The sequence below is a fragment of the Lepisosteus oculatus genome, chromosome 4 (assembly GCF_040954835.1).
Source record: "Lepisosteus oculatus isolate fLepOcu1 chromosome 4, fLepOcu1.hap2, whole genome shotgun sequence".
Classification (NCBI taxonomy): domain Eukaryota; kingdom Metazoa; phylum Chordata; class Actinopteri; order Semionotiformes; family Lepisosteidae; genus Lepisosteus; species Lepisosteus oculatus.
Window position 1 is genome coordinate 14,148,128 of NC_090699.1, and position 27,852 is coordinate 14,175,979.

The 27,852-nt window shown below is 53.3% G+C and overlaps 2 protein-coding genes across 7 annotated transcripts in view; both read right to left on the bottom strand.

Moving 5' to 3' along the window:
- Positions 1-688: 688 nt before the first annotated feature.
- Positions 689-10,085, bottom strand: irf9 (interferon regulatory factor 9). Of its 3 annotated transcripts, none has more exons than XM_069188097.1 (9): positions 9,554-10,085; positions 8,467-8,650; positions 7,306-7,486; positions 6,989-7,152; positions 5,881-5,968; positions 4,505-4,558; positions 3,931-4,335; positions 2,959-3,074; positions 689-2,507 (listed from the first exon to the last, which is right to left on the bottom strand). In XM_069188097.1, the coding sequence occupies exons 2-9, from the start codon at positions 8,644-8,646 to the stop codon at positions 2,373-2,375; spliced, it is 1,323 nt and encodes a 440-aa protein (XP_069044198.1). In that variant the 5' UTR covers positions 8,647-8,650; positions 9,554-10,085; the 3' UTR covers positions 689-2,372. The 3 variants fall into 3 exon arrangements, with proteins under 3 accessions (XP_069044198.1, XP_069044200.1, XP_069044197.1); XM_069188099.1 differs by having other exon boundaries at positions 4,505-4,555; positions 5,881-5,971; XM_069188096.1 differs by having other exon boundaries at positions 5,881-5,971; positions 9,554-10,084.
- A 1,167-nt stretch (positions 10,086-11,252) lies between these two features.
- Positions 11,253-27,852, bottom strand: part of rnf31 (ring finger protein 31) — a 41,398-nt gene continuing 24,798 nt past the window's right edge. For 3 of the 4 annotated variants that reach the window (XM_069188030.1, XM_069188031.1, XM_069188029.1), the window contains 8 exons: positions 23,791-23,880; positions 23,216-23,330; positions 21,916-22,028; positions 14,545-14,658; positions 14,031-14,079; positions 13,350-13,446; positions 12,961-13,126; positions 11,253-11,895 (listed from right to left, as the gene is read on the bottom strand). In XM_069188030.1, the coding sequence (XP_069044131.1) occupies positions 11,845-11,895; positions 12,961-13,126; positions 13,350-13,446; positions 14,031-14,079; positions 14,545-14,658; positions 21,916-22,028; positions 23,216-23,330; positions 23,791-23,880 (795 nt within the window). In that variant the 3' untranslated portion in view covers positions 11,253-11,844. Of the gene's footprint in view, positions 11,896-12,960; positions 13,127-13,349; positions 13,447-14,030; positions 14,080-14,544; positions 14,659-21,915; positions 22,081-23,215; positions 23,331-23,790; positions 23,881-27,852 lie in introns of those variants that run through there. The other variant, XM_069188032.1, reaches the window with a different exon arrangement.

Here is a 27,852-nt window from a genome sequence, read left to right on the forward strand (position 1 = left end):
CTCGGTAATTAGATCTCTTATTTTAGGGGTGCGTCATGCCCAGCTGGCTCTTCGGAAGAAGAGCTCTGCCTGGCGTTCATCTTGGCCCTACAGTCCCCCCCCCCCCCCCCCCCCAAGCCAGATTCCAGGCTCGGACATCTTTCCTACTGCCAGGACTTTCACGTCCCGACGGACCATGAAAGGTTAACGCACCCCGGAGCTCCTGGACTGCCTGTTCTACCCTCCCGCCACTCTTTGTGTAAAGGTGTGCTGACCGGAGGTTCCCTCCCAGCTGTTGCTTGAGAGAAGCCAAGGTGTCAGCTTCAGCAGCAGGGCTGGACGGCTTCTTCCAGACTCTCCCAACCCAGTTACCTGAATTAACATTGGGGGGGCCAAGGATTAATGACAACTGCCTTATGGACAGCCCACCCCATGAATGTCTTCAAATCCAGGCTGTTGCTAGGCAGACCTGGACTGTACCCTGACTGTGATTAGACAACACTCACAGTGATGTGGTCCAATTCTCCAGCAGGAGAACTCCTACTCCCTGGCTAGAGAATTGGGTGACATCATGGGAATGTACATTAGCCCGCCCAACTGCAGAATGCAAGGCTATGATTGAAGCACTAAATGATAGTATGCACAGATTTACAGAGTGTATGTGTACACACTGCACATTTACGGTGTATAGACACACAGAAAGCAACACTTATTCAGGTATAATAAATCATATTTATTGCCTAGGCAATGATGAGTGATACACAGATATCGAGAGAACAAACAGTAATGAAGAGTACATATCGATAAAGAAGGCAAATATTTACAAATATACAGCCCTCGCTAAACACCAGCTGTCACGCAAGGCCTCTGTGCTCTGTGGCGCAAGTAACCGCTTCCGCCACGAGCATATGTGTCAGTCCCCACCTAAGGCATAGAAGGCCAGAATCATGCCAGGCCCATACAATCCAGTGCTTATGCCTGCTCCTTACTTGTGTCTGGTATTGTCCGGCTGCCAAGGCTGGTAAAACTAAATAATGGGAAAGAAATTGGAATAATGGGATTGATCGCCCGACCATTTCGCACAACATCTTTGTTCGGGCTGGGGCTCCTGGTCAAGTGCATCTGGAATGGATACCTTCGCAGTGAAACCTCGGCTATCGACACAACAGGTCTAATTCGTCTTTGTTCGATTAAACGGGTCTGGCGGTGAAGCTTTGCTCTCTCACTGGTATGCTGGTTTGGCCTGGAGCATTCTTGGCTGTTCCTCAAGAGCTATATCTTGCTTCAGACATTTAGATGCTGCTTTAGACTGTAGCAAAATGATTGCGATAACCTATTGATGAAATAAGATTAGTGTCTGTTTTGATGACAAGACCACGCCTCCCAGCAAAACCGTCAGGCGCACACACAGTACGAGCACAAAGTGTTTAAAGGGCTCAGTCCGCAGCTCCGTGCGGTGACACAGTAGGAGAGGAAAACATTTCCGTTCACATATCAGTGGAGCTGATCAGATACACAAGCAAACAAGAACAATCTTTGTGTAAAATAAATAAAACTAAATCTGAAGAGGAAGAGAAGGGACTAAAATTAAATATTAAACATTTGTTTGCGGAACCTTAACTACCACGAATGCTCTATGTCCTAGGTACACAAGTCCACAGTGCTCTTCAGTCGCTGTTGCATTGTAGGGCAGTTGTAGTAACAATAGTTTAATTCCAAGACTTTTACGTTATTGAAAAGTGCAAGTAATTATTAAAGTGTAATTTGACCTTAAAGGACGATTTGCACTTAGTAATGGGAAAGTGGCTCTTACGAAGTCATTAATAAACAAATCCTTTCAATTAATAATGAGTTTGTCAATGTGCCTTATGAAATATAGAGTATTCTGTGTGTCTGTGTGTGTGTTTCACTGCTGGGTCACAGAAGAGCTCAGGGCTGTGTGTGTGTGTTTCACTGCTGGGTCACAGAAGAGCTCAGGGCTGTGTGTGTGTGTTTCACTGGCTCACAGCAGAGCTCAGGGCTGTGCGTGTGTGTGTTTCACTGGGTCACAGCAGAGCTCAGGGCTGTGTGTGTGTGTGTGTTTCACTGGGTCACAGCAGAGCTCAGGGCTGTGTGTGTGTGTGTTTCACTGGGTCACAGCAGAGCTCAGGGCTGTGTGTGTGTGTTTCACTGGGTCACAGCAGAGCTCAGGGCTGTGTGTGTGTGTGTTTCACTGGCTCACAGCAGAGCTCAGGGCTGTGTGTGTGTGTTTCTTGTCCCAGTGACCCAGGCTAGAGCAGAAAAAGAATCCTAACAATTCCCTCTGTAGCCATTTGGAGCCAAATGTCAACAGACTGGAATGAAACATCATCAAACATTGGATGTGAAGGTTTTGTGTGCTGGAATCTCCTTCCTCAGTCCTCCATTTCAATGAGGCTAAGGGTCACCTCGCCGAATGGTGATTGGCTGGCCAGGTTCTGCAGGAGGGTTATTGAATCACGAACAGAAGACACCTCTAATACCTGCTGCTGAGCCCATGGCTGATACACCTGACAAGAGAAAGCAAGGAGGAGTTAATACAGACACACCGACTGACTAGGCACTACAGTACATTAACACTGCACTGAGAGAGAGGGGTTCATACAGACACACTGACTGACTGGACACTCCAGTACATTAACACTGCACTGAGAGAGAGGGGTTCATATAGACACACTGACTGACTGGACACTACAGTACATTAACACTGCACTGAGAGAGAGGGGTGAATACAGACACAGTGACTAACTGGACACTACAGTACATTAACACTGCACTAAGAGAGAGGGTTAATACAGACACACTGACAGACTGGACACTCCAGTACATTAACACTGAACTGAGAGAGAGGGGTTCATACAGACACACTGACTGACTGGACACTCCAGTACATTAACACTGCACTGAGAGAGAGGGGTGAATCAGAAAGACTGAGAGGGTCCACTACCCACAGACAGGTACCTGCACAGTGATGAGCTTGTCAGCACAGTTGTCAGAGTCTGTAAGCTCTTCCCCAAAGCACAGTGTCACCTTGTACTGAGGAGGGCTTCCTCCCTCTGAGCGGAACAGCTCCAGCTCTGAAACATATAGAGCATCATCATCATCATCTCCGTCATCATTGCTATCATCATCAGCACCATCATCTTTATTACCACCATTATGTTTATTATCACCATCGTCACTCTCATCATCATGTCAAATCAACATTATTATTACCGTCATCACCATCATTATCATCACTCTCATCAACATCACCGTCACCAATACTATCATCACCATCAACATCATCACTACTGTCATCACCATCACCATTGTTATCATCACTGCCATCACCATCAACATCATTATCATCACTGTCATCACCATCACTACCGTCAATATCATCATCATCGTCGTCACCATTATTATCATCACTGTCATCACCGTCATCATCATCACCGTCAACATCATCATCATCGTTACCATCATCACCGTCACTGCCATCAACCATCACTATCATCACCATCAATCATCACTATCATTACCGTCACCATCGTTATCATCACTTCCATCACCATCACCATCATTATCACTACTGTCATCACCTTCATTATCATCACTGTCACCATCATCACCGTCAACATCATCACTGTCACTGCCATCAGTCATCACTATCATCACTGTCATCACCATCAATCATCACTATCATTACCGTCACCATCGTTATCATCACTGTCATCACCATCACCATCATTATCATCACTGTCATCACCATCATTATCATCACCTTCACCAACATTATCCTCACTGTCATCACCGTCATTATCATCAGCCATCAGCACCACCATCATTATCACCACTATCATCACCCTCATCATTATGTTTATCACTGTCATCACCATCATTGGTTTCTTGTATTATATATAATGTGTAGCAACAGAAGCAGTGACTCACCCTGCCGGAAGGCCTGTCTGTCGAACAGCGTCACTGGGTTTGGCGTCCTCTCCAGTTTCCGGGGGGCGTGGTTCTCCATGTGGAGGGTGGGGCCTGTCCAGAAGACCCGCCCCTGGCAGAACCTCTGCACGTGGATGCCCCCATTGGTGGAAGCCAGCATGATGCCCCTCTCCAGGTAGGGCAGCAGGGCCATCAGCGCGCTGCGGCGCGACGGGTCTTCTACCGCACTGGGCTCTGGGAGAGAGATGCGCTCCGTGTCCGAGACGGCGAAGGGCGCCAGCGAGCTGGGAGGGGAAGAGGGGCAGTGGGAGGGGGAGTAGGCGATCCTCACGTCGCGACTCTGGACCTCCCTCCTCAGGACCTCCTCACCTCCATACAGCACAGAGACCAGGAGAGAGGGCAGAGCTGAGGGACAGGGAGAGAGAGGGAGTGGGGATACAGGGAAAGAGAGGGAGAGAGGTACAGGGAGAGAGAGGGAGAGGGAGAGAGACATAAATGGACAAACATTAATACACTCCATCCACACACAACAGCTGCAGCGCCGCTGCTCCTCTGTCATCCCCGTACTCATTACCTGTGATGTGCGGGGAGGTCTCAATCCTGAAGTTCACCTCGATCTCGTTGACTGCTGCAGGAGACAGAGCACAGTTAACCAGGATTCCCTCGTCTGCACAGACAAGCTCGTCCATCGGCGAACAGACCTGTCAGTCTATTAGCCCAGCCCCCAGACTGACAGACAGACAGGGGCGATAAGGACAGGTGGGGAACCGTCAGCAGCTCTGTGCTGGAGCTGCTCACAATCAGGTCATCAGCTCGTTAGCAGCCATGTTAGAAGGTCACGGCCGCCGGGTACCGTGAGGGTTACCGCTCACTCTGCTGGAGGCACTGGGGTTTCGTCCAATAAACCCGCAGCAGGGGTTCGTAATCTTCGTCCTGGGAACCCACGCCCGCCAGGTGAGCGCTCAGTTATACCACCAAACCCCTCACTGTCCTGACAATAAGATGAGCCCCAAACCCTGAACCCCTCACTGTCCTGACAATAAGATGAGCCCCAAACCCTGAACCCCTCACTGTCCTGACAATAGGATGAACCCCAAACCCTGAACCCCTCACTGTCCTGACAATAAGATGAACCCCCACCCTGAACCCCTCACTGTCCTGACAATAGGATGAACCCCAAACCCTGAACCCCTCACTGTCCTGACAATAAGATGAACCCCCACCCTGAACCCCTCACTGTCCTGACAATAAGATGAACCCCAAACCCTGAACCCCTCACTGTCCTGACAATAAGATGAACCCCCACCCTGAACCCCTCACTGTCCTGACAATAAGATGAACCCCAAACCCTGAACCCCTCACTGTCCTGACAATAAGATGAGCCCCAAACCCTGAACCCCTCACTGTCCTGACAATAAGATCAACCCCCACCCTGAACCCCTCACTGTCCTGACAATAGGATGAACCCCAAACCCTGAACCCCTCACTGTCCTGACAATAAGATGAACCCCAAACCCTGAACCCCTCACTGTCCTGACAATAAGATGAACCCCAAACCCTGAACCCCTCACTGTCCTGACAATAAGACGAGCTTGACAGGAACAAACACTGGCATGTGTGTGGGGCCCCAGGACCAGGACGGGTAACCCCTAATCTAGAGCACAGGCTGGGTGTGATCAAAATCACATCACCCCGTTAAACCTTCCTTAACATGCTTTATTATTCAACATTTAGACACGGCTTGTCTGCTCTGAGTATCGCCTGCACCCCTGTATCTCCTTTCACTCCAAGCTCTGCTTGTGTACACACAGTAACACACACAGAGACACAGAGACACACCCACAGACACACACGTTTCACACGCTGACACAGGCACACACAGACACCCACACACACCCACAGACACACTGAGACACACTGAGACACACTGAGACACACACTGACACTCACCTGGATCCAGGCTCTCCACCGGTTTCAGAATGGCGGGTGAGTGGACCATGCTCTCCAGCTGCGCAGTGACATCACTGACTGTCTCCACCTGCTGCACACAGACAGAGACAGAATTATTGTCAGGGCCAAACTCATTCTTTTTCTTGTCATGGCTAGGCCTGAGCCAAGTCAGGGGCCGCTGTTTCTTGCAGTTTCTATATTAATTGGAGTCTGGGCTGCAGTTCCCCCACTGTGCCTGCACACACAGAGGGGGCGCTGTTGTGTCTCTCTATACAATTATAATCACTGATAACACCAGCCGCAGTTCCCCTGCTCTGCCTGTACACACAGAGGGGGCGCTGTTGTGTCTCTCTATACAATTATAATCACTGATAACACCAGCCGCAGTTCCCCTGCTCTGCCTGTACACACAGAGGGGGCGCTGTTGTGTCTCTCTATACAATTATAATCACTGATAACACCAGCCGCAGTTCCCCTGCTCTGCCTGTACACACAGAGGGGGCGCTGTTGTGTCTCTCTATACAATTATAATCACTGATAACACCAGCCGCAGTTCTCCTGCTCTGCCTGTACACACAGAGGGGGCGCTGTTGTGTCTCTCTATACAATTATAATCACTGATAACACCAGCCGCAGTTCTCCTGCTCTGCCTGTACACACAGAGGGGGCGCTGTTGTGTCTCTCTATACAATTATAGTCACTGATAACACCAGCCGCAGTTCCCCTGCTCTGCCTGTACACACAGAGGGGGCGCTGTTGTGTCTCTCTATACAATTATAATCACTGATAACACCAGCCTCAGTTCTCCTGCTCTGCCTGTACACACAGAGGGGGCGCTGTTGTGTCTCTCTATACAATTATAGTCACTGATAACACCAGCCGCAGTTCCCCTGCTCTGCCTGTACACACAGAGGGGGCGCTGTTGTGTCTCTCTATACAATTATAATCACTGATAACACCAGCCGCAGTTCCCCTGCTCTGCCTGTACACACAGAGGGGGCGCTGTTGTGTCTCTCTATACAATTATAATCACTGATAACACCAGCCGCAGTTCCCCTGCTCTGCCTGGGGGGGCGCTATTGTGAACAGAAACGGCTCATTGTCTCACCACGGTGGTGGGCTCCATGGCGATGACATTCTCTGTCCTCATCCGTTTCTTCTCCTCCTCTTCCTCCTCCTCCTCCTCCGACTCAGACTCGGACTCGCTCTTCACCCTCTTCCTCTTCCCGGCCCTCGCTCCCATCTTCGTCTTCCTCCCTCGAGCCGGAGGCGCTGCAGCACGAGACGGGGTGGGGGGGGGGGGGGGGAGAGAGGCCGAGATGTGGTGATCGCGCGCGGGGCAACAAGCGAGCTGACCCGGCGCCACGGGGGCGCGCGGGCGAGCGGGCCGGCGGGCCGGCGGGCCGGCGGGCGGGCGGGCGGTACCTTGCTCGGACAGGGGCACGAGGCGGTACACCTTGTAGGGCTCGGAGATGTCCAGCTGCGAGCGGTCTCTGACCTCGCTGAACTCCGGGCTCTTGTTGAGCGCGCAGCGGAGGCGGGTCTTCCAGCAGGCGGGGTCGTCCTTCTGCCCCGCCCTCAGCTTCCCCTTAAACTCCGCCCACGCCTGAGGGGGTCGGGCCACAGGGAAGGAAGAGTGATAAACACAGTCACACTTCTGTAGCGTCTCCCTCGTCGCTCCTCCCACCGTGCCGTACAGGTGGGAGGGATCCCCTCCACCGCCAGCGTGTCGCCCCACCCGCTAGGACACTCCCCACACGCCAGCTCTCGGGGGGCAGGAGAGCAGAGAGGTGGAGCCAGTTCAGGGAGAGGAGGGGCTAAGGAGGCCACGGTGGGTCAAGGCTGGGGGCAGATTTGGCCCGAAGGGAGGGAGGGAGGGAGAGGAGGAAGGACTAAAGACACGAACTGGCGCAGGGAGTCTGGGACAAGTGGCTGAGTGGCATGAAAACCTGAATCGCACTGACCTGGATGTGACGACATACATATCCCACAACATAAGATCAGACCCCTTTTTATTGGCCCTATACAGTCTCTTGCATCAGGAATTTGTCTTTTCCCAGACCCCAGCTTGCTCTCCATGAGACACACAGACAGGGAGAGAAGCTGGGGGTCAGAGCGCAGGGTCAGCCATTTATACAGCACCCCTGGAGCAGCTGGAGTGAAGGGCCTCGCTCAGGGGCCCAACGGAGGAGGATTGCTCTGCCGGCCGCGGGATTCGAACCGGCAACCTCCCAGCACACCGGCGCAGATCCTGAGCCACAGAGCCACCGCCCTCCCCCGTCCCCAAAACATATTGCTCCACAGCATTGTGCGGTTTACATGGTGTGCTGCTGTACTGTGTCCCGAGAGAAGAGCGTGAATAAGAACTCCAAAGTACATGTCCACACGATGAGAAACTCCTCTACCCCCCTGAGTACAGCTCCTGCGGCTGCTGCAGTTCCCCAGTCAGCCTGCACACAGAGGGGGGGCGCTGTTTCTCTCGAGGCTGTAACTACAGTCATTCTCACTGACGGTTGCTCCTGTTTGGGGCGCACCCTGGCTCCCCCACGCCCCGGTCGCAGGACCTCCTCCCTCGCCCCGTCTCACCTTGAAGATGGCAGCGTCCTCGTCGGAGCGGAAGTCCTGCTTCCCGGCGTGTTTCCAGGGGATGCGGAACATGGTTTTCTCCGGGTCATCCCAGACCAGGCCGGGATAGCGGCCACTGCTCACCTGCTCCACCAGCCAGGAGCGCAGCCGGCGAGTGGAACGAACACGACCTGTCGCCATCCCACTGAGAGAGAGAGAGGGGTTCATACAGACACACTGACTGGACACTCCAGTACATTAACACTGCACTGAGAGAGAGGGGTTCATACAGACACACTGACTGGACACTCCAGTACATTAACACTGCACTGAGAGAGAGGGGTTCATACAGACACACTGACTGACTGGACACTCCAGTACATTAACACTGCACTGAGAGAGAGGGGTTCATACAGACACACTGACTGGACACTCCAGTACATTAACACTGCACTGAGAGAGAGGGGTTCATACAGACACACTGACTGACTGGACACTCCAGTACATTAACACTGCACTGAGAGAGAGGGGTTCATACAGACACACTGACTGACTGGACACTCCAGTACATTAACACTGCACTGAGAGAGAGGGGTTCATACAGACACACTGACTGACTGGACACTCCAGTACATTAACACTGCACTGAGAGAGAGGGGTTCATACAGACACACTGACTGGACACTCCAGTACATTAACACTGCACTGAGAGAGAGGGGTTCATACAGACACACTGACTGACTGGACACTCCAGTACATTAACACTGCACTGAGAGAGAGGGGTTCATACAGACACACTGACTGACTGGACACTCCAGTACATTAACACTGCACTGAGAGAGAGGGGTTCATACAGACACACTGACTGACTGGACACTCCAGTACATTAACACTGCACTGAGAGAGAGGTGTTCATACAGACACACTGACTGGACACTCCAGTACATTAACACTGCACTGGGCCCGAGGGAACTACCGCCCCCCTCCGGCTGTATGCATAAAAAGCAATAATAATAATAACATTTAGAAGAATAAACGGTGCTGAAGACAATGACAAGAGCTGTTATCGGAGGTAGTGAGGGAGACAGACGCAGAAAGCACTTCTCACCCGATAAGGAACGATGGACTCTGTTCGCAATGAAGAACTTTTTCTTTGACGCTCCAGTATCCGTCCAAACACTGTGATAAAGTTCCCACCGTCGTCAAAACTTTCTCTCCACTACATAACAGCACCTACACGACGAATTATCGACTGAAGGCTGCAGAAGACAGGTCACACCAGGTCACACCTGTCAACCGATCTCCTCGGGAACAAAAATAATGTCAAACTTTGCCTATCTTGCAATTAATGTCTGTAAAGTACAATTCAAGAGGGCTTCGCAGGAGAGCGACGTCGATCAAGTCCTGATAATAACTTCCGCGGGGGGAGATGAAAGTTGTCTTTGCGAGACGGACGAAGGAGGTGTATTGACCCGTCGAGGAGAACCGCGGTCTGATCGGCGAGTCCGGTGCTGTAGACGGGACTGGTCCCGTAGCTGAGCCCGTGCTGATCCGCCTGTCTGTGCGCTTCTCGCCTTCTGCCTTCTCCGCTCATCCCCCCCCCGGCAGACTCTCAGATACAGCACAGCGGAGCTGCTCCTTTTCCCAGAAATCACGTGACTCCCCGGCAAGCGCTCGGTCCGGACCTCCCTCTTCCTGCAGTACCGCGGCCGCGGCCGCCAGAGGGCGCGCTGGCCCCCGTCAGCCGGCTGCAGAGCCGACACCCGTCTCCGGGAGGCACCCCTGGGCATCGGGTCAGGCCGTGACGAAGCTGGATCATTGTGAATAGTCTGCTTTTTTTAAAAATCGAATCGCTTTCTGATTGACCATCACCTTCGATCGACAGATTCTCACACAGCGAGTGACACCGATCACTGTAGCTCCCGACAGAGCCAGCTTTGTCAGGTAGTCCTGTGTTGGAGCCTGCTCAGCTCTGTGCTTGGTGCTGTGTCCCTGTTAGAGTCTCCTCAGCTCTTTGCTTGGTGTTGTGTCAGTATCTGTGTTGGAGCCTGCTCAGCTCCGTGCTTGGTGTTGTGTCAGCATCTGTGTTGGAGCCTGCTCAGCTCTGTGCTTGGTGTTGTGTCAGTATCTGTGTTAGAGCCTGCTCAGCTCCGTGCTTGGGGTTGTGTCAGTATCTGTGTTAGAGCCTGCTCAGCTCCGTGCTTGGGGTTGTGTCAGTATCTGTGTTAGAGCCTGCTCAGCTCCGTGCTTGGTGTTGTGTCAGTATCTGTGTTGGAGCCTGCTCAGCTCCGTGCTTGGTGTTGTGTCAGCATCTGTGTTAGAGTCTCCTCAGCTCTGTGCTTGGTGCTGTGTCAGTATCTGTGTTAGAGCCTGCTCAGCTCCGTGCTTGGTGTTGTGTCAGTATCTGTGTTAGAGTCTCCTCAGCTCTGTGCTTGGGGTTGTGTCAGTATCTGTGTTAGAGCCTGCTCAGCTCCGTGCTTGGGGTTGTGTCAGTATCTGTGTTAGAGCCTCCTCAGCTCTGTGCTTGGTGCTGTGTCAGTATCTGTGTTGGAGCCTGCTCAGCTCCGTGCTTGGTGTTGTGTCAGCATCTGTGTTGGAGCCTGCTCAGCTCCGTGCTTGGTGTTGTGTCAGCATCTGTGTTAGAGCCTCCTCAGCTCTGTGCTTGGTGCTGTACCTTGGTTGAAGGCCTGGAGCCAATCAAATGGGAGTCTGACTCCCTCCAGAGTGAAACACACACCCCGATTAGACAATGACACCCCGATAAGCTGCCTCACAGGGACATAACGCAATGAGAAGCCAACAGACACTTGAGCATTACCCCAGTTTATTCTGTGTTTACCCCGGAAAGGACAGAGAAAGGGATGTCCTGAATTAAACCGGCCGACAATGACAATGAGTAGTAAATCAGCACCCCTACTGTGTGAACACTGGATCTCCAATCGAACACACTGATCCGAACCCCCACCCGTCACCCGCCACCCGCCACGAGTGGGCATCCTCGCCGAGGAGAAGCCCTCTGAAACCACATCAGTGGTGTTACCCTGGCAAGACAGAGCTGGGTGAGGTCCTCCAGTCAGGACAGGAAGCGCTTCTTTACACAGAGGGTGGTAGGAGAGTGGAACAGCCTGCCCAGTCACGTGACACCCTGGTTTCTCTCAGCTGGACTGAGCTGAGCTGAGCTGAGCCGGGCCGAGCCAAGCTAAGCCAAGCTGAGTCCTCTGCCTCTCCAGCGGCACCGACTGGCAGCCTGTCCTGGGCCGGGCGCTGCAGTGTCCACCTGCCCCGCAGTCCAGAGGACCCCCGGCTGCAGTGTCCACCTGCCCCGCAGTCCAGCGGACCCCCGGCTGCAGTGTCCACCTGCCCCGCAGTCCAGCGGACCCCCGGCCGCGCGCTGGGCGGTCACTTCTTCCGTGGGACTTTGTCCCCGAGGGGGACGTCAGCCATCAGCTTCTGAGACAGAGAGAGAGACAGGCAGGAACATGAGGCACCGTCCCAGGAGTCTTCACTCTCCACCTCCTCCGCTTCCTCTGTCTGCTCACTGTCCTCTCCTCCTCTTCCTCCCTGTCCTCTCCTCCTCTTCCTCCCTGTCTGCTCCCTGTCCTCTCCTCCTCTTCATCCCTGTTCCCTCCTCCTCTTCCTCTCTCTGCTCCCTGTCCTCTCCTCCTCTTCCTCCGTCTGCTCCCTGTTCCCTCCTCCTCTTCCTCCGTCTGCTCCCTGTTCCCTCCTCCTCTTCCTCCGTCTGCTCCCTGTTCTTTCCTCCTCTTCCTCTGTCTGCTCCCTGTTCTCTCCTCCTCTTCCTCCCCGTCCCTGTTCTCTCCTCCTCTTCCTCTCTCTGCTCCCTGTTCCCTCCTCCTCTTCCTCTCTCTGCTCCCTGTTCCCTCCTCCTCTTCCTCCCTGTCTGCTCCCTGTCCTCTCCTCCTCTTCCTCCGTCTGCTCCCTGTTCCCTCCTCCTCTTCCTCCGTCTGCTCCCTGTTCCCTCCTCCTCTTCCTCCGTCTGCTCCCTTTTCTTTCCTCCTCTTCCTCTGTCTGCTCCCTGTTCTCTCCTCCTCTTCCTCCCCGTCCCTGTTCTCTCCTCCTCTTCCTCTCTCTGCTCCCTGTTCCCTCCTCCTCTTCCTCTCTCTGCTCCCTGTTCCCTCCTCCTCTTCCTCCCTGTCTGCTCCCTGTCCTTTCCTCCTCTTCCTCTCTGTCTGCTCCCTGTCCTCTCCTCCTCTTCCTCTCTGTCTGCTCCGTCCCCTCCTCCTCTTCCTCCATCTGCTCCCTGTTCCCTCCTCCTCTTCCTCCATCTGCTCCCTGTTCTCTCCTCCTCTTCCTCTCTGTCTGCTCCCTGTTCTCTCCTCCTCTTCCTCTGTCTGCTCCCTGTCCTCTCCTCCTCTTCCTCTCTGTCTGCTCCCTGTCCTCTCCTCCTCTTCCTCTCTGTTCTCTCCTCCTCTTCCTCCCTGTTCGCTCCCCCCTCCTCCTCCTCCTCTTCCTCCCCGCCCCCTGTGTGCGCCGGCCCGGTTCGGACCCGGCCCTCACCCTCAGCAGTCGCGCGCTGTAGGCCCCGTCGTCCTCCGCGTCCCCGCGCACGCCGTCCAGCTGGTACCTCCTGCAGGCGGCGCCGAGCTCGGCCAGGTCGTACACGGGCGCGGGGTCCAGCGAGTGCCCGTTGATCAGGCTGACCAGGTACTCCCGGTAGTGCTTCCTGCGGAGGGACCGGCCGCGTCACGTGGGAAACAGCGCCCCCCTGCGCGCCGCAGGCTCGGCGGGGGAACTGCGGGCGCTGCTCGCGCTGCCCCCACGGGTGCAATCGCAATGAACACGGCACCGCCCTGATCGCTACACATCTCACTGCTCAGGCGATTAGCAAGGCAAGCAACAGAGATCTAACACCTGCGTTCCTGCTCACAGCTCACAACTGCACTCACTCGCACAGGCCGGCCTGCCCCGCCTGAGTCTGGGCACCACAGGGGGCGTCAAAGAACCGGACTCCCTCCTCCTTCTGCTCCATCACCCCACACAAGCCTGTGAGAGAGAGAGGGGTTAATAGAGACACACTGACTGGACATTCCAGTCCATTAACACTGCACTGAGAGAGAGGGGTTCATACAGACACACTGACTGGACACTCCAGTACATTAACACTGCACTGAGAGAGAGGGGTTCATACAGACACACTGACTGACTGGACACTCCAGTACATTAACACTGCACTGAGAGAGAGGGGTTCATACAGACACACTGACTGACTGGACACTCCAGTACATTAACACTGCACTGAGAGAGAGGGGTTCATACAGACACACTGACTGACTGGACACTCCAGTACATTAACACTGCACTGAGAGAGAGGGGTTCATACAGACACACTGACTGACTGGACACTCCAGTACATTAACACTGCACTGAGAGAGAGGGGTTCATACAGACACACTGACTGACTGGACACTCCAGTACATGAACACTGCACTGAGAGAGAGGGGTTCATACAGACACACTGACTGACTGGACACTCCAGTACATGAACACTGCACTGAGAGAGAGGGGTTCATACAGACTGACTTGATTGTATTTGGAATGTAGTTTCATTCAGAAGGTGAGACTCCTACCTGCCTGCGATCCAGGTGGAGGCTCAGTGTTAAACTCCACGTTGTTTTTCTGCACAACAGAAATACAGACTGTGGATCAGAAACAGCAGAACCAGCACAAATACTGCATATTCATTTCTGATACTCCCATTTCATCACGTCTTAGCAGCTCAGCATATGCCAGGACACTGTCAGTAAGAGTAGGGGTGTCCTGACTGGTCAGTCCAGATCCCAGGACACTGTCAGTAAGAGTAGGGGTGTCCTGACTGGTCAGTCCAGATCCCAGGACACTGTCAGTAAGAGTAGGGGTGTCCTGACTGGTCAGTCCAGATCCCAGGACACTGTCAGTAAGAGTAGGGGTGTCCTGACTGGTCAGTCCAGATCCCAGGACACTGTCAGTAAGAGTAGGGGTGTCCTGACTGGTCAGTCCAGATCCCAGGACACTGTCAGTAAGAGTAGGGGTGTCCTGACTGGTCAGTCCAGATCCAAGGACACAGAACCAGTCCCCTCCCACAGATGAGACAGAGCTCCTTACCTGCAACAAGGCCTGCAGCCTGGCGGGCTCCCAGTCCCGTAGGTAGAAGAAGCAGTCACGAGGGTGATGGGCATGGAGACCAGTCAAGGAGCACTGAGGAACTGAGCAGGCCGTCTGAGAGAGAGAGAGGGGTTAATACAGACACACTGACTGACTGGACACTCCAGTACATTAACACTGCACTGAGAGAGAGGGGTTCATACAGACACACTGACTGACTGGACACTCCAGTACATTAACACTGCACTGAGAGAGAGGGGTTCATACAGACACACTGACTGACTGGACACTCCAGTACATTAACACTGCACTGAGAGAGAGGGGTTCATACAGACACACTGACTGACTGGACACTCCAGTACATTAACACTGCACTGAGAGAGAGGGGTTCATACAGACACACTGACTGGACACTCCAGTACATTAACACTGCACTGAGAGAGAGGGGTTCATACAGACACACTGACTGACTGGACACTCCAGTACATTAACACTGCACTGAGAGAGAGGGGTTCATACAGACACACTGACTGACTGGACACTCCAGTACATTAACACTGCACTGAGAGAGAGGGGTTCATACAGACACACTGACTGACTGGACACTCCAGTACATTAACACTGCACTGAGAGAGAGGGGTTCATACAGACACACTGACTGGACACTCCAGTACATTAACACTGCACTGAGAGAGAGGGGTTCATACAGACACACTGACTGACTGGACACTCCAGTTCATTAACACTGCACTGAGAGAGAGGGGTTCATACAGACACACTGACTGACTGGACACTCCAGTTCATTAACACTGCACTGAGAGAGAGGGGTTCATACAGACACACTGACTGACTGGACACTCCAGTACATTAACACTGCACTGAGAGAGAGGGGTTCATACAGACACACTGACTGACTGGACACTCCAGTACATTAACACTGCACTGAGAGAGAGGGGTTCATACAGACACACTGACTGACTGGACACTCCAGTACATTAACACTGCACTGAGAGAGAGGGGTTCATACAGACACACTGACTGGACACTCCAGTACATTAACACTGCACTGAGAGAGAGGGGTTCATACAGACACACTGACTGGACACTCCAGTACATTAACACTGCACTGAGAGAGAGGGGTTCATACAGACACACTGACTGACTGGACACTCCAGTACATTAACACTGCACTGAGAGAGAGGGGTTCATACAGACACACTGACTGGACACTCCAGTACATTAACACTGCACTGAGAGAGAGTTCAATCAAACTTTATTTGACAGAAAAAAAACAAAAGTATTAATCAAGGGTCTTAAAACTCTATTTTAAGAATTAAGAAAAAAAAATAATAAAAATAAATAAAAACCATAATTGGAATAAAACTCTTTCATTATTTATGATCCTGCACAGGACATTTCCAAAACACCAAAACTTTTCGAATGTTCTGAGGTCATTATGCGATTTGTAAAACAGAAATTCTAACGATATCCTGCTCTTCACCAACCCTTCGAACATCCTCACCAAGTCTACAGACCCGGAACCAGAGATCTTATTTTTCCGAGTCCTGTAGATGGTGAGTTTGGCCTGGCCCAGCAAAAAATTAGCGAGGAGGGTCTGAGTTTTCCGTTTTTTTGTGTGACCTACCCCAAACACGAAGATAACATTGTTGAAGGCCAGGCCAAGGTTGGTGAAGAGCCGGATCAGTACGGCAAACATGGGCGACAGGCGGGGGCAGGCGCTGTAGCAGTGGAACACCGTCTCCCTCTGAGCGCAGAAGGGACAGGCGTCAGACACCGCCGGGTCCAGAACCGACACAAACGAGTTGACCCCCAGGATGGTGTGCAGGACCCTCCACTGCAGATCACCAGCCCTCTTGTTGAGGGGAAATCTGTAGAGGCTACCCCAGGCAGGCCGGACGTCATCCGGCACTCCCAGACGAGCCCTCCAGGGGGTGTCAGGGAGCGCGGACAGCTGGGCCTGGTGCCTAGATGTTACGACTAGTCTGTACAGACATTTCCCCCCAACACCAGCTAGAGACCTCTCCTCTGAGGCAAGGGGCTCAAGGAGAGATCCCGTCGGTCCGGAACTGAGCGCAGGAGACACTAGCAGACCAGGGAAAGGAGGCTGTGTGGTTGGAATGCGATGATCCTCAAACAGACCCTGGATCAGCAGCATCTCCTGGAGAGGCAGAGCAGAGCGAAGCTGACTGAGAAACCTGTCTACACACCGCCGCGAGTGTAGTCCCAGCGCGTCACACGCCCACTCCACGCTGCGCCAGCAGCCCTGATCCACGTCCAGCAGGTGGTGGAGCTGTGTAATGTTGGCGTGGACCAGTCTGCTGGTAAAGTCCAAGGAGCGGCCCGGTTCTATGTCCATTCGTAGATTGTGTATTAATGGTTCCCTGAGTGTCCAGTATAGACTGGGCCGCTCCTCTTCCCTCTGCACGCGCAGATGCCGCCAGGCCTCCAGGAGACTGCGCTGGAAAGGCGGCAGTGGAGACAGGTCAACCCTGCTGGTGTCCATTAGGAAGAGCACACAGTCGAGCCCGAGGTGTCCTGCTCGACGCAGCAGGGTGAAGGTCAGCTCCCTCCAGGACAGCGAGGCCGGGCCGAACAGCAGCTTCTGCACTGCCTGCAGGCGAAAGGCGTCCACTCGGCTCCGGATGTCGATAAGTCCTTGCCCTCCGTCCTCTCTGGGCAAATAGAGGACGCCCCTCCGCAGCCAGTGCAGTCCGTCCCAGAAGAAGTCGAGGAGCGTGGCCTGCAGCTCCTCGACCAGTCCGGCTGGTGGCTCCAGACACACCAAGCGATGCCACAACATCGAAGCCACCAGGGTGTTGACAATCAGAGCCCGGCCTCTGTAGGAGATCTGGGGGAGCAGCCAGCGCCAGCGGTCCAGACGACCTTTCACTTTTTCAAGGAGCCCCTCCCAGTTCTTTTTCACGCTGGCCTCATCCCCCAGGTGCACCCCCAGGTATTTGAGTCCCCCTCTGGTCCAGCTGAGCCTCTCTGGCAAGGCTGGGGGACCCATCTCGCTCCACTCCCCCAGGAGTAGGGCGCTACTCTTGGCCCAGTTCACTTTGGCTGATGATAGCCGCTGGAAATCACTTAAAGTTGTCTGTAGCGCCCTGACATCCTGTTCTCCACTGACCACGACCATGATGTCATCAGCGTACGCCGAGATCTTGACAGTGGAGTCAGGGCAGCCCGGGATGGACAGCCCCTTGATGACCCGGCGCAGCTGATGTAGCAGAGGCTCGATGGCAAGGGAGTAGAGCATTCCTGAGAGTGCACAGCCCTGCCTGACTCCCCTCCGCACTGGAAACGGAGCACTCAGCCCTCCGTTGACCTTTAGCACACTGAAGATGTCACTGTACAGCACCTGAATCATGGCAACAAAGACAGGGCTGAACCCGAAGGACCTCATGGTCCTCCACAAATACTGATGTTCAACCCTATCGAAGGCCTTTTCCTGGTCTAACGAAATGAGACCAGTGTCTAAACCCAATAGTCTGGAGGTGGCCAAAACATCTCGAATCAGAAATATGTTATCAAAGATTGACCTTCCGGGCACGCAGTACGATTGGTCGGAGTGCACCACAGACCCCAGCACCACCTTCAGCCTGTTGGCCAGAGCCTTGGACAGGATTTTATAATCCACACACAGCAGGGCAACAGGTCTCCAGTTCTTAATGTCACACAGGTCCCCTTTCTTGGGCAGCAGGGTGACAATAGCTCTCCTGCAACTCAGTGGCAGATCCCCCTGCTCCAGACTTTCCAAATATACATCGAGCAGGTCAGGACCCAGCACAGCCCAGAAGGCACGATAGAATTCGGCTGGCAGGCCATCGAGACCAGGGGTCTTGCCATTGCTCAAGCCACTGAGTGCGGTGGAGAGCTCCTCCAGGGAGAGAGGCCTCTCCAGCCCTGCCCTTTCCTCTTCGGGGACCTGTGGAAGGTCTTCAAGGAACCTGCGTGTGCGGACCGAGTCCTCACTAGCCTCGCTGGAGAAGAGCGCTTTATAGAACTGCACGGTCCTCTCCTGGATCTGCCCGGCCTCGTGCAGCTCCTGCCCTGTCTCCGAGCGCAGGCAGTGGATCTGCCGGCTCTGGCCCGGTTTCTTCTCTAGGCCGAAGAAATAGCGAGTCGGGGCGTCTACCTGTGATGCACTCTGAACCCTAGAATTTATTAGAGCTCCTTGTACTTTTGTGTCCAGAAGGCCAATGAGTGATTCTTTTTGGGTTTGGAGGTCATCAATTAGCCTCCTGTCTGCACGACACTCCAGAGCCTGGTGGAGCTCCAGAATGTCTCTCTCCAGAGCCTTCATGGACTCATGGATACCTCTCGTGACACTTCCAGTGTACTGCTGGCAGAACTGGCGAATCTGCACCTTGCCAATATCCCACCACTGCCTCAGGGAGACAAAGTGGGCTTTCTGACTCCTCCACTGCTGCCAGAAGAACACGAGGCAGTCGCAGAAGTGAGCATCGTCAAGCAGCTGGGTATTAAAGTGCCAGTAGGCACTGCGGGCCCTCACTGATGGCACAGCGACTGTGCAGACAGTGAGACAGTGGTCCGACAGGCCCACTGGACAGATGGAGCACTGCTTGACGATGCTGTAATGATGTTTACGGCAGTAAAGTCGGTCTAGCCTGGCCAGAGAGAGGGTATTCCCCCTGACCTGGGCCCAGGTGTACTGCCTCGTGTCCCCATGACATCTCCTCCAGATGTCAGTGAGGTCAGACTTGACGAGGATCCTGCGCAACTCCCTGGCCGACGGGCCATGTGGCTCTGCGTGATTCCTGTCCAGTGTGCTGTTCTCTGTGCAGTTGAAATCACCCCCCAGGAAGACCAGCTCTTCAGGCTGGCAGGTCGCCAGTGCAGTCTCAAGCTCCCTGAAGAGGGTGACCCTCTCCCCGCCGTCGGTGGGAGCGTAAACGTTAATAAAAACAAAGGTTTTCTTTCCGATAACTACTCGCACGAGTAGCAGGCGACCCTTCACCACCTCCTGGACGGCGATAGAGAGGGGCTTGAACCCCACAGAGAACAGCACCGCGACCCCCGCGCTCACAGGGGACCCGTGACTGTACACGATGTCCCCCTGCCACTCCCGCTGCCAGGCGACGATGTTGGAGCTGTCGGTGTGGGTCTCCTGCAGGAAAGTCACCTGCAGGTTCTTTTCTTTGATAATCTCCAACACCGCAGCTCGCTTCAAAGCCCTCCTGCACCCATTGGTGTTCAAACTCCCTATCCTAATGTCGCCCATGTTTGCGGAAAAGAAAAAAAGAAAAAACATAAAACACGAACAGACACGTAGCACGCAGACGGATAGTGATGTGACGTGAGAGACAGGACTCATTCGTGCTGAGGTGCGTTCCGCGGTCCTGCCTTGATCTTACCTAAAAGGCTCTTCAGGCGCCATCTCTCCTGATCGCTGAAGTCATTCGCACCCGAGCCCCTCTTCAGATGGCGCGTCGCGGAGAGGACAAAGAGCTCGGTGTCGGGAAAAAAGTCCTCGACCACAGTTCCCCTCTTACCTTTAGTCTTCTCTAAGAACTCCCTAATGCTCTGGAAACTGTAGCCTCCTCTGCAGCTCCGCCGGGCCGAGGAGCCCGAGGCGAGAGAGGAGTCGGTGAAGCCGCCCTCGTCGTCGCTCCCGGACTCCGAGGAGCTCCGGGCGGCGGCGGCGGTGGCGGCGAGGACACTCCAGCGCGTCCTCACTCTCCCGGTGTCGGAGTCACTCGCGGCCCCCGGGCCGGCGACAGAGCCGCCCTCCACCGAGCTCTCTGTGCTGCGCTTCTTCTGCACCGCACTCTGCACAGATTTTTTCGTGCGCTTTCTCCGCGGCGTCTTAAAACCATCATCTATTTTTTCAGATGATAACTCATTTCCTCCCCACACCGTGTCTACAATTTTCGCTGGCGCTTGAGACGCGTTTTCCCCTGTCGGTGTCACTACCTGCTCTCTCTCTCCCTGACTCTCCTGAGCAGCGCTCATCTCTCCGCCAGCGCTCATCTCTTGCTCTCCGGTGTGGGGGGCTCCCTGCTCTTCTGAGGGCTGCGGTGGTCCACTCTTTACTATCTGCTCTCCTGATTGGGACGCCACCGGCTCGGGCTCACCTGCTCCCTCCAGCGATCTCCTCTCCTGCACCCCGGCCGTGGGCTCTGACTCCCCGCTGCCTCCCTGCGCTGCTCCGCTCCCCGCTGCCTGACGCTGTCGGCTAGCCTCCTGTGCGCCCTGGGGCTGAGGCTCCCTGCCTGTCTCTTCCTCCACCTCCGGGCAGTTCTTCACCACATGCCCCTCGCTCCCGCACCTGAAGCACTTAATCGATTCCGAAGTCACGAATACAACATAGTCGCAGCTGTCAATACGAAATTTAAGGGCCACATTGATCTCTTCCGTGGGGTTTTTTAGGATGACGTAGACCTGTCTCCGGAAAGAGACGACGTGCTTCAGCTGCGGAGCCCTGCAGCCCAGAGGGACCCTCCTGATCGGAGAGACCACCTGTCCGTATCGGGACAGTTCCCTCTCCAGCAGCTCGTTCCTCATGAACGGAGGCACGTTGGAGAGGGTGATCTTTCGAGCCGGGGCCGCGAGAGGCAGTACCGGGGTGAAGGTGCCGTCCAGGACGACTCCCTTCTCCACCAGGGTGTTTGCCAAATCGGTAGACTGCAAGAAAATGACTATACCTCCACTCATGCGGGAAGCGGACCTGATGTTCCTGCAGCCCACGACCTCCCCGACCGCAAGAACGCACCTCTCAAGCGGACAGAACTCCGCAGGGGAGATTTTCACACCATGGCGACGAGTTAGTTTCTCAAAGGAGAGGTCTGGAGGATCAGAGCCTCCAGAACCGGCCATGATGAGAAAATAAACCCCGCTTTTCCCCAAAAAAGACAGAAAAACACAAACCCAGTGAAGAAAACACCGCCACACGATCAAACCCACCGAAGCTCCGCCCACTCACTCACTCAGTCTCGCGAGAAACACACAGAGAGAGAGAGAGGGGTTCATACAGACACACTGACTGACTGGACACTCCAGTACATCAACACTGCACTGAGAGAGAGGGGTTCATACAGACACACTGACTGACTGGACACTCCAGTACATTAACACTGCACTGAGAGAGAGGGGTTCATACAGACACACTGACTGACTGGACACTCCAGTACATTAACACTGCACTGAGAGAGAGGGGTTCATACAGACACACTGACTGACTGGACACTCCAGTACATTAACACTGCACTGAGAGAGAGGGGTTCATACAGACACACTGACTGGACACTCCAGTACATTAACACTGCACTGAGAGAGAGGGGTTCATACAGACTGTACACTGTCGGTAACTAAGACACGGAGACTCACGGTGTGGAAGGGGTTGTTACAGCCGCTGCAGAACTGGTGCCGGCACTGGGAGCAGGTGAAGTGCATGCAGCCCCCCTTCGACAGAGCGTACTGGAACCTGCAGTTGGGACAGGCTAAGAGAGAGGGGAGTCAGGACTTCCACAGCCAGCCACAGCAGCAGGAAGTCTACACAAGACACGGGGTACAAACACAAATACCCCACACGCCCTCCATCAGTAACAGTGTCTGTACCGGTGCTGCTGTCACAGAGACAGCCACAGCTAACAGCAACAGTAACAGTGTCTGTACTGGTGCTGCTGTCACAGCCAGAATCATCAGCTACAGTAACAGTGGCTGTACTGATGCAGTTGTCACAGAGACAGCCAGAATCATCAGCTACAGTAACAGTGGCTGTACTGATGCAGTTGTCACAGAGACAGCCAGAATCATCAGCTACAGTAACAGTGGTTGTACTGATGCAGTTGTCATGGAGACAGCCAGAATCATCAGCTACAGTAACAGTGGCTGTACTGATGCAGTTGTCACAGAGACAGCCAGAATAAACAGCAACAGTAACAGTGGCTGTACTGATGCAGTTGTCACAGAGACAGCCAGAATAAACAGCAACAGTAACAGTGGCTGTACTGATGCAGTTGTCACAGAGACAGCCAGAATAAACAGCAACAGTAACAGTGGCTGTACTGATGCAGTTGTCACAGAGACAGCCAGAATCATCAGCTACAGTAACAGTGGCTGTACTGATGCAGTTGTCACAGAGACAGCCAGAATCATCAGCTACAGTAACAGTGGTTGTACTGATGCAGTTGTCACAGAGACAGCCAGAATAAACAGCAACAGTAACAGTGGCTGTACTGATGCAGTTGTCACAGAGACAGCCAGAATCATCAGCTACAGTAACAGTGGCTGTACTGATGCAGTTGTCACAGAGACAGCCAGAATCATCAGCTACAGTAACAGTGGCTGTACTGATACAGTTGTCACAGAGACAGCCAGAATCATCAGCTACAGTAACAGTGGTTGTACTGATGCATTTGTCACAGAGACAGCCAGAATAAACAGCAACAGTAACAGTGTCTGTACCGGTGCTGCTGTCACAGCCAGAATCATCAGCTACAGTAACAGTGGCTGTACTGATGCAGTTGTCATGGAGACAGCCAGAATCATCAGCTACAGTAACAGTGGCTGTACTGATGCAGTTGTCATGGAGACAGCCAGAATAAACAGCAACAGTAACAGTGACTGTAATGATGAGGTTGTTGCAGAGACAGTGAGCAGTAAAATCAACAGTGTTGTTTCTTACTGATGCCGTTGTCACGGAGATAGCCAGCCAAGCCCTGCCTCTGGTACTCTGGGTCGTTCTCTCTCTTCCACAGCTGGAACTGATCGCAGGTCAAACCAGCGTGCTGCTGTTCCCACTGTGTAAAACACACACAGCAAAAACTGTAACAGCACTGTGTATGATAGTGTGGGCAGCACAGCAGGAATATTATACAGCTGTTGTTATATCGTGTGTGTGACACGATAGGCATGTTAGAGAGTGTGTGACGTATGCTAAACCCATACATACGCTACATAACACACACTAACACAAACTGGCATACTCTGTATAACACGCACACTGTATATAGTGTATAACACACCATGTAAGAAGTTGTATAAAACACACAAACATCAGATCAACACACTAACCCTGCAATACAGATCACACACTATGTAACATGATGCATAACACACTATAGCCTGTACAGCACAGCCTGTACATCCAGCACATACACAATACAACCAGTACAATACAGTACTTATAAACAGATGTGCACACTACAGCCTGTATGTCTAACGCTCACACTGTATCACACACCCTGTGTGAATACTCACTGGTTTCTTGCACTGGGCACAGAAGCTTTTCCTGCACTGTGGACAGGTCACTTTCAGCTGGTCACCATCGTAGATAAACCCAAAGGTGCACTAATATGGAAAGGGAGAGCAACAGAGAAGTCATGACTCCTTACTCCTGGAAGACAGGGTCCCCCTGAGATGTAGAAACCTCCTTCCCATGGTCCCACGGTACACCTGTTATGTCCCAGAGGGTGATCAGGCACAGGCTCCCTGAGCTCTGACACTGGTGGAGTAAGCTCTCTAAGTCAGCACAGCCGATTGTAAGGCAGTCAGTTTATAAGGGAGTCAGTGCAGGTGTACTCAGTCAGTTTATAAGGGAGTCAGTGCAGGTGTACTCAGTCAGTAAGGGAGTCAGTGCAGGTGTACTCAGTCAGTAAGGGATTCAGTGCGGGTGTACTCAGTCAGTATGGGAGTCAGTGCGGGTGTACTCAGTCAGTAAGGGAGTCAGTGCGGGTGTACTCAGTCAGTCAGTAAGGAAGTCAGTGCGGGTGTACTCAGTCAGTATGGGAGTCAGTGCGTGTGTACTCAGTCAGTATGGGAGTCAGTGCGGGTGTACTCAGTCAGTATGGGAGTCACTGCGGGTGTACTTAGTCAGTTTATAAGGGAGTCAGTGCAGGTGTACTCAGTCAGTAAGGGAGTCAGTGCAGGTGTACTCAGTCAGTATGGGAGTCAGTGCAGGTGTACTCAGTCAGTATGGGAGTCAGTGCGGGTGTACTCAGTCAGTAAGGGAGTCAGTGCGGGTGTACTCAGTCAGTAAGGGAGTCAGTGCAGGTGTACTCAGTCAGTAAGGGAGTCAGTGCGTGTGTACTCAGTCAGTATGGGAGTCAGTGCGGGTGTACTCAGTCAGTATGGGAGTCACTGCGGGTGTACTTAGTCAGTTTATAAGGGAGTCAGTGCAGGTGTATTCAGTCAGTTTATAAGGGAGTCAGTGCGGGTGTACTCAGTCAGTAAGGGAGTCAGTGCGTGTGTACTCAGTCAGTAAGGGAGTCAGTGCAGGTGTACTCAGTCAGTAAGGGAGTCAGTGCGGGTGTACTCAGTCAGTAAGGGAGTCAGTGCAGGTGTACTCAGTCAGTAAGGGAGTCAGTGCAGGTGTACTCAGTCAGTATGGGAGTCAGTGCAGGTGTACTCAGTCAGTAAGGGAGTCAGTGCGGGTGTACTCAGTCAGTAAGGGAGTCAGTGCGGGTGTACTCAGTCAGTAAGGGAGTCAGTGCGGGTGTACTCAGTCAGTAAGGGAGTCAGTGCGGGTGTACTCAGTCAGTATGGGAGTCAGTGCAGGTGTAGTCAGTCAGTAAGGGAGTCAGTGTGGGTGTACTCAGTCAGTAAGGGAGTCAGTGCAGGTGTACTCAGTCAGTAAGGGAGTCAGTGCGGGTGTACTCAGTCAGTAAGGGAGTCAGTGCGGGTGTACTCAGTCAGTAAGGGAGTCAGTGCGGGTGTACTCAGTCAGTATGGGAGTCAGTGCAGGTGTACTCAGTCAGTAAGGGAGTCAGTGCGGGTGTACTCAGTAAGGGAGTCAGTGCGGGTGTACTCAGTAAGGGAGTCAGTGCGGGTGTACTCAGTCAGTAAGGGAGTCAGTGCGGGTGTACTCAGTAAGGGAGTCAGTGCGGGTGTACTCAGTCAGTAAGGGAGTCAGTGCAGGTGTACTCAGTCAGTAAGGGAGTCAGTGCGGGTGTACTCAGTCAGTAAGGGAGTCAGTGTGGGTGTACTCAGTCAGTAAGGGAGTCAGTGCAGGTGTACTCAGTCAGTATGGGAGTCAGTGCAGGTGTACTCAGTCAGTAAGGGAGTCAGTGCGGGTGTACTCAGTCAGTATGGGAGTCAGTGCAGGTGTACTCAGTCAGTATGGGAGTCAGTGCAGGTGTACTCAGTCAGTCAGTAAGGGAGTCAGTGCGGGTGTACTCAGTCAGTCAGTAAGGAAGTCAGTGCAGGTGTACTCAGTCAGTATGGGAGTCAGTGCGGGTGTACTCAGTCAGTAAGGGAGTCAGTGCAGGTGTACTCAGTCAGTCAGTAAGGAAGTCAGTGCAGGTGTACTCAGTCAGTATGGGAGTCAGTGCGGGTGTACTCAGTCAGTAAGGGAGTCAGTGCAGGTGTACTCAGTCAGTATGGGAGTCAGTGCGGGTGTACTCAGTCAGTAAGGGAGTCAGTGCAGGTGTACTCAGTCAGTATGGGAGTCAGTGCAGGTGTACTCAGTCAGTAAGGGAGTCAGTGTGGGTGTACTCAGTCAGTATGGGAGTCAGTGCGGGTGTACTCAGTCAGTATGGGAGTCAGTGCAGGTGTACTCAGTCAGTCAGTAAGGGAGTCAGTGCGGGTGTACTCAGTCAGTAAGGGAGTCAGTGCGGGTGTACTCAGTCAGTATGGGAGTCAGTGCTGGTGTACTCAGTCAGTAAGGGAATCAGTGCAGGTGTACTCAGTCAGTAAGGGAGTCAGTGCAGGTGTACTCAGTCAGTAAGGGAGTCAGTGCGGGTGTACTCAGTCAGTAAGGGAGTCAGTGCGGGTGTACTCAGTCAGTATGGGAGTCAGTGCAGGTGTACTCAGTCAGTAAGGGAGTCAGTGCGGGTGTACTCAGTCAGTAAGGGAGTCAGTGCAGGTGTACTCAGTCAGTAAGGAAGTCAGTGCAGGTGTACTCAGTCAGTACGGGAGTCAGTGCGGGTGTACTCAGTCAGTACGGGAGTCAGTGCAGGTGTACTCAGTCAGTATGGGAGTCAGTGCAGGTGTACTCAGTCAGTAAGGGAGTCAGTGCGGGTGTACTCAGTCAGTAAGGGAGTCAGTGCAGGTGTACTCAGTCAGTATGGGAGTCAGTGCGGGTGTACTCAGTCAGTATGGGAGTCACTGCGGGTGTACTTAGTCAGTTTATAAGGGAGTCAGTGCAGGTGTACTCAGTCAGTAAGGGAGTCAGTGCAGGTTTACTCAGTCAGTAAGGGAGTCAGTGCGGGTGTACTCAGTCAGTAAGGGAGTCAGTGCAGGTGTACTCAGTCAGTAAGGGAGTCAGTGCGGGTGTACTCAGTATGGGAGTCAGTGCGGGTGTACTCAGTCAGTATGGGAGTCAGTGCAGGTGTACTCAGTCAGTAAGGGAGTCAGTGCGGGTGTACTCAGTCAGTAAGGGAGTCAGTGCGGGTGTACTCAGTCAGTATGGGAGTCAGTGCGGGTGTACTCAGTATGGGAGTCAGTGCGGGTGTACTCAGTCAGTATGGGAGTCAGTGCATGTGTACTCAGTCAGTAAGGGAGTCAGTGCATGTGTACTCAGTCAGTAAGGGAGTCAGTGTGGGTGTACTCAGTCAGTAAGGGAGTCAGTGCGGGTGTACTCAGTCAGTAAGGGAGTCAGTGCGGGTGTACTCAGTCAGTAAGGGAGTCAGTGCAGGTGTACTCAGTCAGTAAGGGAGTCAGTGCGGGTGTACTCAGTCAGTAAGGGAGTCAGTGCGGGTGTACTCAGTCAGTAAGGGAGTCAGTGCAGGTGTACTCAGTCAGTAAGGGAGTCAGTGCAGGTGTACTCCATCAGTAAGGGAGTCAGTGCAGGTGTACTCAGTCAGTATGGGAGTCAGTGCAGGTGTACTCAGTCAGTAAGGAAGTCAGTGCGGGTGTACTCAGTCAGTAAGGGAGTCAGTGCGGGTGTACTCAGTCAGTACGGGAGTCAGTGCGGGTGTACTCAGTCAGTACGGGAGTCAGTGCGGGTGTACTCAGTCAGTAAGGAAGTCAGTGCATGTGTACTCAGTCAGTAAGGGAGTCAGTGCGGGTGTACTCAGTCAGTAAGGGATTCAGTGCGGGTGTACTCAGTCAGTAAGGGAGTCAGTGCGGGTGTACTCAGTCAGTAAGGGAGTCAGTGTGGGTGTACTCAGTCAGTAAGGGAGTCAGTGCGGGTGTACTCAGTCAGTAAGGGAGTCAGTGCGGGTGTACTCAGTCAGTATGGGAGTCAGTGCGGGTGTACTCAGTCAGTAAGGGAGTCAGTGCAGGTGTACTCAGTCAGTAAGGGAGTCAGTGCGGGTGTACTCAGTCAGTAAGGGAGTCAGTGCGGGTGTACTCAGTCAGTATGGGAGTCAGTGCAGGTGTACT